At 44.4% G+C, this 17,325-nt stretch overlaps 2 protein-coding genes across 2 annotated transcripts; one reads left to right on the forward strand and one right to left on the reverse strand.

The window, feature by feature from the left end:
- Nucleotides 1-565: 565 nt before the first annotated feature.
- LOC127347285 (uncharacterized) lies at nucleotides 566-11,735 on the reverse strand. The gene is made up of 18 exons (XM_071829208.1): nucleotides 11,697-11,735; nucleotides 10,362-10,501; nucleotides 9,819-9,883; nucleotides 9,447-9,655; nucleotides 9,292-9,352; nucleotides 9,138-9,173; nucleotides 7,607-8,025; nucleotides 7,273-7,456; nucleotides 6,799-7,014; nucleotides 6,472-6,716; nucleotides 6,089-6,386; nucleotides 5,904-5,992; nucleotides 5,511-5,789; nucleotides 4,630-5,424; nucleotides 3,837-4,541; nucleotides 3,342-3,731; nucleotides 2,753-2,803; nucleotides 566-841 (listed from the first exon to the last, which is right to left on the reverse strand). The coding sequence occupies exons 1-18, from the start codon at nucleotides 11,733-11,735 to the stop codon at nucleotides 566-568; spliced, it is 4,497 nt and encodes a 1,498-aa protein (XP_071685309.1).
- A 2,561-nt stretch (nucleotides 11,736-14,296) lies between these two features.
- On the forward strand, nucleotides 14,297-15,489 carry LOC127294144 (uncharacterized). Its single transcript, XM_051323900.2, has one exon. The coding sequence runs from the start codon at nucleotides 14,514-14,516 to the stop codon at nucleotides 15,153-15,155; it is 642 nt and encodes a 213-aa protein (XP_051179860.1). The 5' UTR covers nucleotides 14,297-14,513; the 3' UTR covers nucleotides 15,156-15,489.
- The last annotated feature ends 1,836 nt before the right edge of the window (nucleotides 15,490-17,325 follow it).

The raw sequence follows: 17,325 nt of genomic DNA on the forward strand, positions 1-17,325 counted from the left end.
CAGAAACCGTCGGTCAATGGCCTGTTCGTGTCATGCGCATACCTGAGCAGGGCATCCACGAAGCGCTCGTGCTCCTCAGGGCCTTTGGTCTGCTGATCGTGTAATTCTACCCGACGGAGACGATGTACCCTTGCTACAGCCCCTGTCCACGCAACAATCTCCACAGAAATCTGATTTGTCGTGAATCACTGTGCACTAACAGCAATCACATAAATGGATAAAAACAACCAGATCTGAAGAGAAAATTAATAGAGATATTAGCGGTTAATCCCAAAAACGCAGCAGCCCGAATTTCCCCTTGCCCCTACATCTAGATACCAGCCAAATAAGCTAGCTTCTCCGGCCGCTCGAAAGTGTACGACGCCCGTGCTGCTATTTCCCTGGTGCCAAAGCCAGTGCTGCTATTCTCTAATGGCGACAGGTCCTGAACCTTATCCACAACAAATCGGGCTGGAGCGCCTGCGCGTTCACCTGGTGATGTGGCCGGGATCCCATGACTCCGCCAGAAACAAGATTTCCCAGACCAGCGCTTGCACGCCGGACAGCAGCAGCGCGGGCCTCGATTCTAGATAGATCTCGGGATTGGGATCTCGCTGGCCGTGGTGTATTTTTTGAGCAGACGAATGACGCGGGAGGTGGAGTAGGGGAAGCAGGCGGCGACCTTGAGCAGCGCAGAACCAGGTTCAGCAGCATGGACGAAGGGGCCAGGGGTGGCGTGGTCGGTGAACGAAGCCCGGGCGGCGCAGTGGAGGAAGGAGCCGTAGGGAACCAGGAGGACGCAGTCGAACTGTTTTTTTTTCTTTCGATGGGACGAATCGTTTTTGACTTTGGCGGTGGCAGACTTTGTAAATTCGACAGAAAAAAGGGGCAGAAACAGACGGACGAACAAGAAACCTTATTTTCTTTATTATTAGGTAGGTATAGATATGTATTTCAAATCTTAATTCTCTTTCCTTAGTTCTTTATAGGCCACTTAGATATGTCTTATGCACAATCATGTGACCACATGTAAGGCACGATCCACACACATGTCTTCATATAAAATCCGTAGTGACCTAAAATGTGTCATGTGAATCTATTAGTAATTATAATTGATTTTTAAATAATAATTATGAAATACATAATCAATCATACCGAGCAAGAATATACTTGTTCAGAAATGTCATACAAAATATACATGCTCATCAAGTTCAACGTCCACAAAGCACACGATTACCTGACCACACAATTTTAACATATTATTCAACTAAAAAATATCATTAGTTTTTAAAAAAAATATATAATTAACAGAAAAACTAAGTAGATTTGTGCTCCTTGCGAAGCTAGTTCCACGTTGACAGTTGTTGGAAATCCCAACAACCGGAAGGACTGCAAGAAAATTCCTCAAGAAGAAAGGTAACCTCAATAAAGTAGTAGTACCGTACTTAATTAAAAAAAAGTACTCGTAGTAATACTGTAGAATGAAGCTGGATCGTTTCTGCCTCTCTCTCTCCTTGTTTTTACTGGGTACAATCATTCATATCGACAGCAAGTCAACAACAGAAATTGAAGGACATGTCGCTCCCACACTGCCTACTCTTCCCCCTCTCGACCGCCCAGACCCCTTTCTGCACAACGCCGGCGACCGGCAGCTCGTGCCCCTGCCTCCCCGCCGCTGACCTCTGCAGCTTCCCCTTACTCGCCGCTGACCTCGATGACTCCACACACCCCGCCGCTGCCACGAATTAGGTCGCGCCGGTGGCACGCCCTTGATGTTCCCCTTCGTTCATCCTCGATTAAGATCGCCGGAGAGCCCGAAGAGGCACCGGAGACCAGGCGGTAGGAGGAGCCTCTCCGAAGGCCAGGTAACCCTGGGGCAGGCGCCAATGGAGGCAGAAGGCGCGCGTTCGCTGACTCCACACTCCACAGCGCCAGCCACCTACGCCCGCGGGTCTAGACGGTTAACCGGAGCGACCTCCGAGGACGTCCTGCTCCGGCAGGTTGGAGCGAACCGGAACGCCCAAGAATGGCATGCTCCCGGAGTGGATGATGCCCCTTTCAACCTCTTTCCTGAATGGTAATTCCTTGCCCACCTTGTTCTGGGTTTATTCTTGATTCCTCCCAGAAATTTGATTATTGTACTATAGTTTGTAGTTACTGAAAGCAATGGATTAACTAAATTCCTCCATTCCATTTTGAATAGACTTTGATTCTCTAAAATCAAATTTTATGTTGCTCATGATTGCTTGATACAACGAACAGAGGCATTCATCCGTTTAGTACCATAGGTATGAGTAAGCATTTTAGGGACACTTGTTTCCTTGTTTCATCAAGTAGATTGGAGTCCGTATGCACTTTTTTCTTTTCCTTTGCAAGTGTACAGTATATGGTACTCATAGATGGCCATGATTGAGCGATGACATGTGAAACAAACTAAGGGCAGCAAACTATACTTTTGATTTAGTAAATTATCACCTACAGAGTAGAAGGTTGCAGCTGATGTAAAACTCAAAGATCAATATGCCTATGCTGCAAACTGAAAAATCATCCATTTGGTTCACGAACTCAAACCAGTGAATTTAAAAGATCACAAGCATTACAAAATTTTACAGTGATTAATTCCATCATCCTATAACATGAATTGCTACCAAACATCAGAAATTTCAGAACATAATACTCTATCTTACAATAAAAAAATTATACATGGGCATAAGGACATTACGTAAATTGCTATACGCAACTTTGTGATATTCCTAGTGCTATTTTTGCTGACAAGAAATTCAGCATCGTCCTTGAGCAGATCACGAAACCTGTAGGTGCCCAACTGAAATTCACCAGAGTTGTCGGTAGTAGTGGTCACAAGTTATGTGTTGGTCTGGGCAAAGACATGATTTGTTTGATTCCTGCAATCAGTAGCCTGGTTGGCTCTTTTAATTAAGATATTGATGGAAAGATAATTTAAGTAATACAGTTATATGTATATTGCTATTCAGCTCTAGGTAAAAGGTAATATTATAATAGCAAAGTATTATTAGCATTACTCAGAGCCGCGACACATTTAAAGACCACCAGATCAGTTTTGGACAGTTGAGATGTCACAACTTTACAAGTACATCATCACACTGAAAAACGACATCAATATAGAGAGTTGAGCTCACATGGACATCATTCTTCTTTCATGCTTATATAGTCTCATCTGATCAGAAACTGCAAGTAATAAAAATGAAAAATGTTATGTCCAAAAGTAGTTAGATAGATACAAAAGCATAGGTGCAAACAAATCATGGAAGCACGCACCTGCCTCATCCCTCCAACACATCTCTATAAACAATGTTCTTGGTGCTTCTCCCAGATTTATCAACCTCCTTGTTCGGTTTGGCCAAAATTCGTGTCGTCTGCCTTGAGACGCCCCTTGACAATGCAACGTACAACTGACCATGGGAGAACACGAGCTCGGGAAGGTAAATACCGACGTTCGGGATGGTCTGACCCTGTGCCTTGTTAATGGTCATCGCAAAACTCAGGCGGATCGGGAACTGTTTTCTCTTAAACTTGAAGGGAAGTGAGGTATCCTCCGAGGGCGACATAGGGATCCTAGGTATGAACACCCTCTTTCCAGCATGCTGACCACCAACAATCTCTGCGTCAATTGCATTATCCTGGAAGGCTCTGATCATGAGCCGTGTTCCATTGCACAAGCCATTATGAGGGTCTAGGTTACGTAGCAGAATGACCGGGCAGTTGACCTTTACCTTCAAGGTATGCGGGGGCAAGCCATTTGGTGTGATCGAGTTCAAAAAGTCAATCGTGTAGTTATTCTACAAGTCATCCTCGATTGAGTCGAAGCTATGGTATACCTTTTCCTCGCCTGGAAACCTGGAGATCATTTTGTCATTGAGGTCATCCACATGCTCATTCTTGGTTGAAAGAATTGCACGTGTGCTCATGTACTCCCTTGAGGTAGCATTGGCGTGCAGTGATGGGAAGACATCTTCGATGAGTTTGTTAATTGCTTTCCCATCCTCAGTATAGCCGATCACAATGTCATCTGGGAGACGCACATAGTCGTCGCTAATTGTCTCTTCTGTTCCATTGCCGATCCTTAGGAGGTATTCAGAAAACCAAGGGTCAGTCTGTGCACGCATATTGCGTGTGAGGCGAATCTTGCGGATCTTCTCCCACAGATAGGATTTCAGCAGTGTTGCATCGGTGATCTGTGCTCTTATCCCTCGTGTGACAACAGGAAGGACCTGCCTAAAATCCCCACCAAAGACAACAACCTTCCCCCCAAATGGCAAAGGACATCCCATTATATCTTGGAGTGATCTATCAAGCGTCTCAACTGCTTGACGCTTTGTCATAGCGACTTCGTCCCAAATTATCAAGGACGCTTGTTTAAGCAACTCCGCTGTACCACTCTGCTTTGTGAAACCATACATGCTGTAGTCAGTGAGCTTGATTGGAATTTTAAACCTGGAGTGTGCAGTTCGGCCTCCAGGCATTATTGACGCAGCTATACCTGATGTAGCAGTTGCAATTGCTATTAGGCCCATGTCACGCACCTTCGCAAGCAAAGCCTTGTACAAGTACGTCTTCCCAGTGCCTCTTGGACCATCAACAAAAAAATATCTGTCCTTTTTGGTTCCTCACATGATCCAATATGTCATTGAAACCAGCTAGCTGCTCACTATTTAAACGTTCAATTAGATCTAGATGTTCTTGGTCTGCGGTGACTTGTCTCTCCTCATATACCTCTCTATAATCAGCGTCAGAAGAACCGTCTGTCTCAACCAGATCCGGAAGTCCATAGCTTTTAATATCCTTTCCCATAGATTGCACAAGATCCCTGATATCTCTAAGGACCATCTGCTCAAGTGCCGCCTCATTGGATTGATTGCGGCGGTAATCCTCAGACATCGATGCTAGATGTTTGTCCCACAGTTGTCGGATTTCTGTTGCCTCGCAGAATACCAGTATAGTTGCAAACAACCGTCTAAGAGCATAAGGCATCTGAAATGTGGCTGCCTCCGTCATGCAATCATCAATGGACTTGTCATGCTCAATGAGGCCTAAGTGCTCACACGCCTCTCTGAAGGAACCACACAACTTGCCATTTACTGTTTTTAAGTCATCAAACGAAGAGGCACCTCGCACATGACTTAGGAGCACTCGCAAGTAGTACATCTCTCCTTTGGCCGGGTGTGCATACACCAGTCGTCCGATCTGTGATCTCTTATTTTTTCTCTTCTGCCACTTCTTATCTCCGTTAATCCACCTATAGTGTTCTGGAAACTCTCTATAAAGCCATTTCCGTGCCTCTGCATACTTATGGTTCATATCAAAGTACTCAGTAAGCATGGATTTAGAAGACGATGGTTTAGCAACAACATCCTCCAAATTATCACATGCTTTGAAGGCAACAGTATGCATGTTCTCCAAATGAAGCTGGAGTTGCAGAACAGACGGACTAACACCAAACATGTGAAAACAGAAATCCTATAAATAGCCTCTGGAGGAGATATATAGCGTGCATCCCTATACTGACGAATTTCATTGATGATTCCCCCAGCATTGATGACATCCTTCTCGAATGCAAATGATGTTCTATCATGTCCTTTGTAGATGTACTTGAACAGATACTTGACCGCCTTGATGCTCGAGCAAGCTTCAACATTAATGTGGCAGTTGTATCGCATGAGAAGAAAAGGGTTGTAAGGGACCACCCATCTATTGTCCAATTCTGCTCCTCTGATCTTAACTACACACCCGTCGTCCCTCCTTCTGTAGATGGGATATGAATCTTTTCCTTGCTGTGTATGGCTGCAAAATTGTCGAGGATAATGGAAACGACATTGTCCATCAATCATGCAAGGACAACTTTTCTTCAACGCACCACATGGTCCATGCAACATGTGTTTGACTACCAGATCATGTAGAACAGGGAACTTCTCTTTGTCTGGTATCTCAGCAGATATCACCCGATCATAGTCATCTGGGGTTTTTAACTTGCTATCTGATTTCATAATAAGAAGGATATGCTCATGCGGCAAACCTCTTTTCTGAAACTCGGTCACATGTACATAAGCTGCGACTGCTCCAAAATGCTTACCCTTGATCAACAAATCCATCATATCTCGCTGCTTAGCCTTGTAAACTCCTGCCATCAGATCTGGACGATCTTGTGGCAGCTGACCGGGCATTAGTTTCTCTGTTATTTCCTTCCAATACGGGTTGCAAGTCATTGTGATAAAATAATCCGGTTTACCCCAACGTTGGACTATAGCCATAGCATCAAGGAACCTCCTCTGCATGTCTCTGTCACCGCCTGGAAAAGTACGTGGGAGCACGATTCTTTTGCCAATCCAATCCCCACGTGCCTCGCCAGCATCAATGGTGTCAACCAGACCCTGTACAACAGAAAAAACTCAGAAATGAGGACATTTTTTTATTTCTAAAACATTAATAATACCCTTCATAAGTGCATGTTATTACCTGGTAGAGGTCAGCTCGTATAGTCTTTTGATTGCTCGGCTTCGAGTACCAGTCAAGCCTCATAGTTTCTATCTTGATGTACATATCAACAGCCCATTGTTGGAAGAGGCGCCCCCCGAACAAGATGATGTTAAAGAGCCCCTTCCGGATTTGCAACTTGAAACAATAGTACTCCCTCGCGCTAACGAATTTACTGGACTGTGCTAGGTCGATAAGATCATCATATTGGCTACCATTGATATCATCTACACATTCAAATGGTTACAAAATATAATAAGTTGGGTTGTTGTTTGTTAAATGATTTAAAATTATCAATGATGACCATGCCTGTTGGATCGGTAGCTTGTTCTTCATCTTGTCCAGGTGCCTCAGTAGCATGTTCTTCATCTTGTCCAGGTGCCTCAGTAGCATGTTCTTCATCTTGTCCAGGTAAATCATTAGTATGGTTTTCATCTCGTCTAGGTAAATCACTGGCTTGGTCTTCATCTTGTCTGGGTAAATCACTTGACTGGACTTCTTGTCGTGCAGACGTACCAGCTCCAGCTGAAATAAAGTAATCTGTTAATTATAATGTCATGAGTAAAAGCATATTTGCTCGTAAGTATTCTCAAAGAATAGTTAGTAAAAAATTGAGGCGTTATACAGACACACCTGTTGCTAAATCAGAATTATCCGCTAAATCCTGAGGAGGCTCAAGATATGGCATCTTACGATTCCAGCCGGTCTCCCCACCCGGAAAAAATAATGGATATGCCAAGGGATCATAGCACCCATAGTAAGCTCTAATATACAAGGGATTACCTCCTTTTCCATGCACGACAACACTCCTATCGAAGCAGTTCATCGGGTTGTTTCCTTCAACCCATATCGCAGCCACTTCAGATGCCGTGGGGGCATTGTACCGACGCTGATCCAGGGTTATATTTGTGTTGAGCTCAATTCTGTACTCATCTAGATTCGAAAATGACCCAACACTCTTGAAAGTCTGCACATAAGGATTGTTCTCAAGTATTTTCAGGATTTTCCGAATGAGATCTACATTAAGATCAGGAGACCTCTGGACCCTATGAGACAAGGATTCATCGCTATCATAAATATAAAGCTGCAGGTGTCGTGGCCCATTATCACCCGGTACCAGATCATCCATTTTGTAGTACAATATGCCATGTGCCCGAAATGTATAGTTGCCAGTTCCTTTCGCAGTGCTAACTTGGCGGTCAAGTGTAACCCCAAGACTTGTAAATGAGAAGTGGGAGTTGAAATAGCGGATATTTTTTCTGAAATATTTAGCATCCTCATCTTTCTGACTTGTCCACAAACGTTTCAACTCCTCTGGAACATCCGGAATGAACATACGGACTCTTCCTTTTCTACAGCAAAATGCAGGCCCCTCGAACTGGAACCGCATTGCTCCACAGTGGTCACAGTCATCTGCCTTTTTGAGGACATGGTGTTTTTTTGGTAAGTTTTGGTAGATGACATCAGCAATATTATTATTTATTGGTATTCCTTCAGTAGTATGTCGTTCTCCATGGTACGTTTCGTATTCAACACCTAGAAATTGCAATATATGAACAATAAATCATGAACACTTGATTAAAAATATTAGTAATAAATTTGGAAATGATAAGAGTGTTATTTTTGAAATGATAGAAGGCAGAAATGTTCTTACGTTGTCCACTAAATATTCTTGCTTCCTCGTCAAGCTCATCGTCTGGAGCTTCACCATGGTGTACGATCGGGCATCCATGTAGGCAAGATTTTGATTGAGAAATAGATGAAGAAAAAATAGAAACAATAGTTGTGCATTTATGTACCTTCAAACTGTGGTGCTTGATCAACAGGCTCAAATAAACCGTATGAATCATCTAATTGGTCATTTTCTTGTAGGTAAAATAATAATTAAACTGTAAGAAATGGTAAGCTATAATATAATAATCTAGATGTACAATGCACTTATGTTGCATGCACTATACCTGGAGACGTCTCATCAGTACAGTTTGATGGTCTAGTGCTTCTCCTCGTAACATTGTAATCTCGTCTTTTCTTGAGGAGAGCATCCATTTGATCGGGACTCATTGAAGTGTATCGGCCTCTCTCTCGCATCCTTTTCGTTTCTGCTGCAGTTAGCTTAGGAGAATCTTGAAGTACGAATCTCCCAGGCCATTGTTGATCTGTTGAGAAGTTAGGAAATATTAAATAAATATGTACTGAGTAAGCATATGAAAACTATAAACCATATATATAAAGTGTTTACCTGGGGTGGCGCATCCAGATTGAAAGCTTGGTAGCAAGTTCCGGACAAAATTATCACTTTGAATTGCACTCATATTGGACTGATACAACCGGGTGTTGATGTTTATGGTGTTAGGTGTGGCAGGAGAGTAATGCATTGACCCATTTAAACGTTGATTGTTTTTCCCTATAATATTTTCATGTGAGTATCGCTCAGTAATACAGTTTATGGGTCGTTTTTCTAGATAAGTTGGAGATGATTGCACAGTTTGCTTGGGAGTTCCAATCAAATTTGTTACCGTGCCTAGTAATGGTAAGAACAAAAAACATGTTATTGGCTTGAAAAAATGGATAATATTTATAGGAGAAACACTATTGAAGTAAAAGGATGACAAATGTCTTCTCAAGCCAATATCATATCCTGGTCGTACCCTGTTTATATCTTGATAGAGGAGTTACAATAACATCTGCGAATGTCCAGACATAGAACATTTAAAACAGTGTTGAAATGAATGAAAGGATGAAAGTGCATATACGTTTTCATAGGTGAGACTAAATATGTAATGTGATTATGTATGTGTGTACCTCGCGTGACATTGGACTGCTGCGTGGTAGCAATTGTACTATCCCTCATAGTGCTCACAGTCTGGTATTCAGGTTTGGAAACAACTACAGATTTGTGGACAAAAAAACATAAATACGGCGGCGTTGAATTTGGTAGATTAAGACATTTGTAATACCAGATTACCAGGTGGCGTATTTTTTATGGACTCTGCAAGATCACGTTTTCGTTGTCGTGCTTCACGCTGTTTGAGTAGGTACTGCGCTCTTTGTTGTTCAGTCATTCGTCCATACCATCCTTGACCCCTCTGTTTTTTTGGAGCAGATTGATCAACCTGTGAAGTATCTCCGGCACCTGTGGACGTTGCAACTTCGTTGGTGGTCTGGCCTGTTTCAGCATGTCAACAGTCAGCCGAAGTGAAGATCTGGCGGATAATGTAACCCCATAAGAATACCTGATGGCGTTGTGTTTGTTATATCTTGAAATGGGGAGCGTCTCCCCCTCTGTTTTTTTGGAGCAGGTTGATGAATTTGCGAAATATCTTCGGCACCTGGGGGCGTTGCAACTTCCTCATTGGTGGTCTGGCCTGTTTCAGCATGCAAACAGTCAGCCGAACTGAAGAGACGGTAGGTATGTAATGTAAGCCAATAACAGTACCTGATGGCGATGTATTCGTTATGTCTTGAAATGGGGGGCGTTTTCGCCGGGGAAAGACTGAACCATTTGATTGATGTGCTATCTGGTAAGAGCAAAAAATACAATTACAAGATCATGAAAGTTTGCTTTGATCAGCACATGAGTGTAGGAAGATCATCATAGTTAAATTTTAGATATTGTTTTGTCCTGATGCACGGTTGCGACATAACAACTCATCTGATGATTTAGAAATACCTAAATTTTTGTGTTGCATAATTAATTTATTCACTATTCAGAACGTCTCACCTTGCAGGCCTGGAAATCGCTCTAGTGCAGTTGAAGAAGGTCGTCCGAGATTGAGGTGATACTCACGGAGTGGCGGTGGTGGTGAATTGCTGGTGGCACGTCGGACGTGCGATGTCGTGGTTTGGCGGTTGCGACTGCGGCGATAGATCACAGCGGAGACGGCATGGGGGTGCTGGCGCAATGGTCGTAGACGGCGGCGATGGCGACGACGGCGACGGCGACGGCGATGGCGGCGACGGAGCAGAACTGAGGCGAGCACGGATGGCCAATGCAATATCCGCGATGGTGGCGCTATAGTTGCAGAATCATTTGCGTGACATGGAATGAAATCACGAAATTGATACGGAATTCCGTAAATTATGCATGCATGCAACCATGGAATTATTTTCGTGACATGGAATGCAATCGCGAAATTGATGCAGAGCGTGTAAATAAGGAAGTTATTTTGTGATGATGGCGAGCACGGATGGCCAATGCAATATCCGCGATGGTGGCGCTGTAGTTGCAGAATCATTTGCGTGACATGGAATGAAATCACGAAATTGATACGGAATTCCGTAAATTATGCATGCATGCAACCATGGAATTATTTTCGTGACATGGAATGCAATCGCGAAATTGATGCAGAGCGTGTAAATAAGGAAGTTATTTTGTGATGATGGCGTGTGAATTGGATAGTTGGTGGTGGTGTTGTGCAATGTCATTGGAGTCATATGTGCCGTTAGATTAGATGGAATAGAAGGCTGTGATTGGATGTTTCTGCCAAGTTCGTGCCTTTATAAGTAGTTTTAGATTAGATGCATGCATGTCATTTTGTGTAGCAGTGATAATGACGAAAAAGAAATCCTATAAGACGGCATGGTGATCTACCAGACTTTATTGTGAACTACCTTGTGACGGATTGTTTTGCTTAATAATCTCCAAGAATTAAAAAAGAAAGTTTTATACAAGTAAATTTTTTAGATTTTTTTTCTTCCAACACACAATCTTGTACTCCCATCATACTGGTTTATTAGGCATCCACTAATAAGGATGACAATTCTATCCACGGATCCAGGTGTCCACGAATATTGGGACCGTCGGGCATGAGTATGGAGTGCTGATTATGCCCACAAATTTTATGGGGAGGATATCCGCTAACTAATGAGGTGGACATGGGAAAAGGTTTCGTCCCGTGGATATCCAATACATATCCGGTTGATAGGCAGGACCCGCAAATTTCAAATACTATGTGGTTAAAATATTGTTGCTTTGATACTCCGATGCATTGCCCATATAACTATTGTTGATATTGCTCAAAATGCTGCTGTATTGTTGATTTGCTGCTGATATGCATCTGTAGTGAAATATTGCTGATATTGCTGCTGAAATGTTGCTATAGTGTTAAAATGTTGCCTAAGTGCTTAAATTTTGTCGAACTGTTTTTGTCATGCTGATGTTTATGCTGACGTACATAACACGTAAGCCCATGGATATCCATGGATACCCAGATATCTGACAGGTTTAGATTTGGAGCAACATCCATGCTCATAGATACGTTCGGAGGAAGGACACAGTTAGGTTGATGGATATGGATCTGATTTTGGTATGTCCGTCCAAACCCACTCCATTGCCATCCTTAGCAGCCACATATTTTGAGAATTTTTTTGACCACTTAATATGGTTAACAAAATATAAGATATACGTCACAAAAGATATACTACTGGATTCATATTTAAAAGAAGTTTCCTATGATATACCTTTTGTGGCATATATGTAATATTTTATTGAACAAATTAATGGTTTAACTCTTTTACTTAAACTACATGGGGGCCTAATAAACCAATATGGAGGGAGTCTAAATTTTCTATAGGAAACTATCAAAAATGATCTAGATGTCAAACCACAAATCTGTAAATGCCAACAAAAGGTTCTTCCATAATTTCGAGCCGTAATGTCAAGGCTACAGCCATGACACAACCAGTAGAGTAATGAACTAGCATCGGCAAGAGCACAAACACCATACCATTATTCTACAAAAAAAGCAACCAAATAGCCCGATCGATGTCGCTGGGAGCTGAGAGTATGTATCACCATTGTCAAGAACGTATATCAGTTGGGATAAATATTACGAGAACAATCCTCTTTGCACCAATGATGTGAATTGATTTTCCAAAATCGATGAGGTAAGATCTGAACGACCATGCCTAGAGAAATTTAGTCTTTGAACACCACTATTAACGTTAGTACGGATATCTCTTCATCGAACGAAGAGCCGAATATCACTTATATTAGACGATACCATCTCCATTGATACGGATGCCAAAAAAGAAGACGATTAGCAAAACTCTAAAATATATCGAAAAAACTACTCGCAAGGTCATCCACCCTCGTTTCATCGACACTCGCTAACGGGCCACAGACGCTCGCCATGTAGCTTGTGCATCGTGATGATAGGAGACACAACAAGCGATATATAAGTTTGCCCTAGAAGGTCGGGTGGACCTATTTGACGCGTTTAGCGTTGTTGAGCGTGGAAACGATGTGGGATCCCACACCTCCTCATCATCATATTCATTGTTAAATTCATCAACCCCTTGTTCCTGCCCATCGCTACCGGAGCTTGTCATCGACCCTTCGCTGCTACCGTGGGCTGGACCGCTATCTCCCACCACCCGCGGCCGTTGCCGCTCGCGCGTTGCCCTAACACACCCTCCTCAAACCGCCCCAATTACCGGTCCACCACCGCCCAAAACTTACTCTAAATGACCCGACTACAGCGCTGGTGAGCACCCCGTGCCACAAACCCTATGTCATCGGTGAGCTACCCGCTCCCGCTGCCCCCACCCTAAATTCCATTCCTTGACTTCGCCGGCGATGCCACGGCGAGCCACGTCATCCCTGTTTCCGGCGAGGTCTAGGCATCGCCTTGCCAGCGACACTGGCCAGCCGCATCGTCCCCATCTTCGGCCAGCCTTATTGTTCGCCGGCGTGGCCGTCTTCAATGTGAGAGAGCCGGTTGCATCGGAGGGGTGCGTGTTGACACGCAACAGGCGTCAAATAGGTATTGCCGACAAGGTATGCCTTTTGCTAGTGATTTCCCATTTTCTTCTCTTGGGCCTTCACTGAAATGGCTGGCAGGTCTTTTTAGCTGCAAGGCAAGCCCAGGGTTTCGGGGGAGCAAGTAGTAAACGGCAATTGGCCAGTGGCCACACCTGTCCACGGTTACGAACGATGGTATCAGTGGAGTGTTACCATATCCAATTCTTTAGAGAAAGCAACATCCACATTGTCATCTTAAGAAAAAAAACATCCATTATCCTCATTGAGTATACTGAAATTTAGCTTGTCTCCGAAAAAAATGCATATGTCAACTCTATTACCCAGAAAATTTCTGTAGAAGAATGTGCAAACATCCGTCTAAACTACTCCCTGAAAAAAGATAAGAATTTCGTGTTTGATAACGACAACGATAAAGAATGTCGTGTGTCAACGCAAAAGACATCAGAAAAGTAGATAAGAAAAGTACGTAGCTGTCGGAAGATGCATATATATAGAAGACAATACTGAAAATTGATATGTCAACAGGAAACCATTTCTTGGTCGGTGTGTTAAACATTAGCCTTGTCTTGTAAACGTCTTCTTGGAGCGCTGATGCACACATCTAAATTTCCAGTTGAAATTGGAACAATCTTACTAGAGCAACCACCGCAGCCGGATTAGCCACGCTAGTTACCAGGTGCACAATCAATCAGCCAGTATAACATTTTGGTGGACATACGTACGAGATCACAAACCATAGACCTGTTATCTTCTCCAATCCAATCACGCCGCCGGCCGCCCACGAACCACCGGGAAAGTTTCCGCTCCGATCGACGTGCGCGTCTCGTCGTCGTCTCGTTTCTGCACAGGTCGTCAAACCTGAAAACGACATTTCCCTAACTGATCGATGCGCCGGTCGTCAGCTGAACCCGGAGAAAAAAAGTACTCGTACTACACAATCATGCCGAATTTGTCTTGTGCTGAAACAAGAAGTCAGAGGTAACATGGTCGATCTCACAATTCAATTTCTCCGGTTAGCCTACCACTTAGTGCCAAACCGCCAAAATTTCTCAACGCATGCACACTAAACAAAGTTCGGATAGCCTCCCACTATCTCGAACCAGTCCATCTCCCCCTCGAATCACTCCTGAATCATCGCCAGCCATGGCCCCTATAAATTCAGAAGCACGAACAGAGGGAGAGGGACAGAAAACAAATTCTAGAGAGAGGAGTTAAGCTCACACTTCTGAAAGAGGTGGTTTACAAGATTGCAGCAGGAGCGATGGAAGATGACTCGTGCAGGAGGGCGGGGGCGATACCGTTCAAGTGGGAGGTCTGCCCGGGGACGCCGAAGCACACACGGAGCGCGAGCGCAGCGGCGGCGGCATCGCCCGCCAAGGTGGCGCCGAAGCTGACGCTGACGCCGCCTCCGTCCATGACGTCGTCGCCGTCGCCGTATTACCACCACCACTCGGCTGCCTCGTCGCCTCGCGTCTCCTCCGCGCGCTCGGCGTCCGTGTCGCCGTCCCGGCGACGGCCTTATGCGTATGCCGGCGGTAACCGCCGGGCGCCGCCGACTGCCTTCATTGACGCCGCGCCTCGGGCGGCGGTGACGGAGTATGGCGCCGCCACGCCTGAGGCCGAAACGGCGGCGTTCGGGTGCTTCGGGCTCCCCATGCTCCGGAGGAAGGGCAGCAAGAAAAGCGCCGGGTTTGGGTTTGCGTCCGCATCGAGCTTCAGCTCCAGCTCTAGCTCGTCGGGAGGCAGCAGCTTCAGGTCGGACGGTGTAGGGCTTGGGATGCGACGGTCGGCGTCGATCTCGTCCGCCTCGTCGTTGCCGCTGCCGCCCGGGAGGAGGTACGCCGCCGAGGCGAGGGCGGAGGTGGATGCTATCGCTGCCACTGGACGAGGCTGGTACTTTTGAGTTTTGGGTCACACGGCGACCGGCCAGCTGCCGGCGTGTACGCTGTGGTTGGGCACGGCGATATATGCGCACCATTGTTGCTTACTGGAGAATGCATAGGAAAATGAAGGCTCGCGTGATTTGAGATCCCAGCTTATGTAATTTTGCTGGAGACTGTTTGCGTGTGTGTACTTGTTTGCTCAATCCCTACAGCTAAGGGATAAGGCAGAGGAGGAGACACGAACGGTTTATCACTTGCTCAGTTGATGTAAAACCAGTGAAGAAAATGAACTTACTGTATAGTTTTTTATTTCCCGATTTTTGTGAAGAAAATAAACTCTCAAGATTTTTTTTCCGGATTTGCTAGAAATCATTCGTCTGATTTTTTATTAAGGATAATTGGTTTCGTGTTCCACATAGGTTACAATAGTACTAATCAGTTTTGCCCAACTCTCAAAACACTTTATTTTTCCCCTCCTCGCTCTAGCCCAGACTCGCAAATAACCAAACAATGTGTTTTTGTCGAGTCAAAGCCTTTGAATGTTTGCCCGCTCATAAACTGATATGAGTGGGACCGAGAAGCCCTTATATGTGGATTAGAAGACATGGATATTGATAAAATAGCAAATAGCTGGCAGTGGGAGCAAAACACCATTATAAGTGGGACCATGGCGTGGACATTTACAGGTTGGACCACGAGACGCCCACCATCACATCTAAATCTAAAGACTACTATGAATTTACTTTATTTTTGAGGAAAAGTAAATTCATAGTGATTATTGGTGGGACTATGAATTTACTGAAGCATTCCAATCAACGATGATTTTTTATTACATCAAAAAGTAGTAATGATTAGCACTCTTAATTTTGGAATAGCAAACAACATTTCTACTGATCACATAGTTCATTACAACAATTACTAACTAATTCCACCCTAATACTTATTATTCTCACCATTGTCGCGGCGATGCTTCTCTCTATGAACTATAGATCTCGCATCAGTCTCTTCTCTCTACAAACCATAGATCTTGCAACACTCCGCGATATCCACTACGAAAATAGATCCCATCCCCATATCTCACCACCTGTCACTATGCTCAAGAGTTGACTGTTAAACTTGGTCGTTACCTCCCGATATGCTCAAGGAGCGCTGGCGCCGGAGTCCTCCACCGGTGTGCCCCTTATGCGGGTATGTTCTTCATCCCTCTTGTTCTTCACGCTTCATCTCGTTCTTCGTGCCCAGGAGACCGGTCAACTTGTGTCGGCCAGAGGATGTTGTGCAGATCGGTCGCGAGGTCGTCAACTTGTGATGCCATGCAGATCGCTGACAAGGGTACCTGCACCGCGAAGATCTTCCAATCATGACACGATGGTGTTGTGGAGAAGACAGATGTGTCCAAGGCCTACAAATGCAACTAGGAGTTTTTTCCTAAATATGTTTTGCTTTGTAGTTAGGTGACTATATGCACTACCACCATTTCAATGTTTAAGGATTATATTATTTTTAGAAAGTCAAACTATTTAGTTTTTACAAAAAATCATTAAAATATATAGAAAATGCAAAATCAATATCATTAAATAGATAATAAAATATGTTTTCATATGGTATCTATAAAATATTATATTTACGGATAGATTTTTCTAAAAATTTGATCAAACTTTACTTGGTTTGACTTTTCAGAAAAATATAAGACTTAATCTTTGGAATGGAGATATTATCACTAGTAGGGAAAAAACTATAGGAGCTCGACTAATGGCAGCGGGCACTTGCCAGCGCACGCGGCTGCTCTTTGTAGCAGCGAGCCGAAAAAGAACACGCAACGTGGCAGCGAGCGGCAAGATATTGCACGCGACTAGTAAGTGGGTCCCGCCTGCGTCTAGGCTAAGAACTTATCCGTAGCATGCTGGCACGCGACTAGTACGATCTTATCAGCCGAGCGTGCCCCGTCGGCCGCATGCTGCAACAAGTTCACGACAGAGTGGAGCGATTTATAATAGCAGCGTACCCCTGTGTGGCCTACTACTATTATATTGACTTAAATAAAAAATCCCAAATGCGCATTTCAGTTTCCCCCTCCCGGGCAATTCACAAATCTGCCACGCCTCGCCAATCTCTCTGGACAACCACGTGCGCCGCGCCTCTGACCCCCGTCGCTCCGCGCCTCGCCGTCGCCGGCCACCGACCGCGTCG

The sequence above is a fragment of the Lolium perenne genome, chromosome 4, assembly GCF_019359855.2.
Source record: "Lolium perenne isolate Kyuss_39 chromosome 4, Kyuss_2.0, whole genome shotgun sequence".
Classification (NCBI taxonomy): domain Eukaryota; kingdom Viridiplantae; phylum Streptophyta; class Magnoliopsida; order Poales; family Poaceae; genus Lolium; species Lolium perenne.

Bases quoted from the DNA above. Each gene is read 5' to 3' on its own strand.
- LOC127347285 (XM_071829208.1), bottom strand. From the start codon at position 11,735: ATGGATGTTGCTCCAAATCTAAACCTGTCAGATATCTGG. The intron at 7,015-7,272 runs GTAATCCCTTGT...ACTTTATTTCAG, and splicing joins TGTCGTGCATGGAAAAGGAG to CTGGAGCTGGTACGTCTGCA. The intron at 2,804-3,341 runs GTTGATAAATCT...GGTGAATTTCAG, and splicing joins TGGCCAAACCGAACAAGGAG to TTGGGCACCTACAGGTTTCG.
- LOC127294144 (XM_051323900.2), top strand. From the start codon at position 14,514: ATGGAAGATGACTCGTGCAGGAGGGCGGGGGCGATACCGTTCAAGTGG.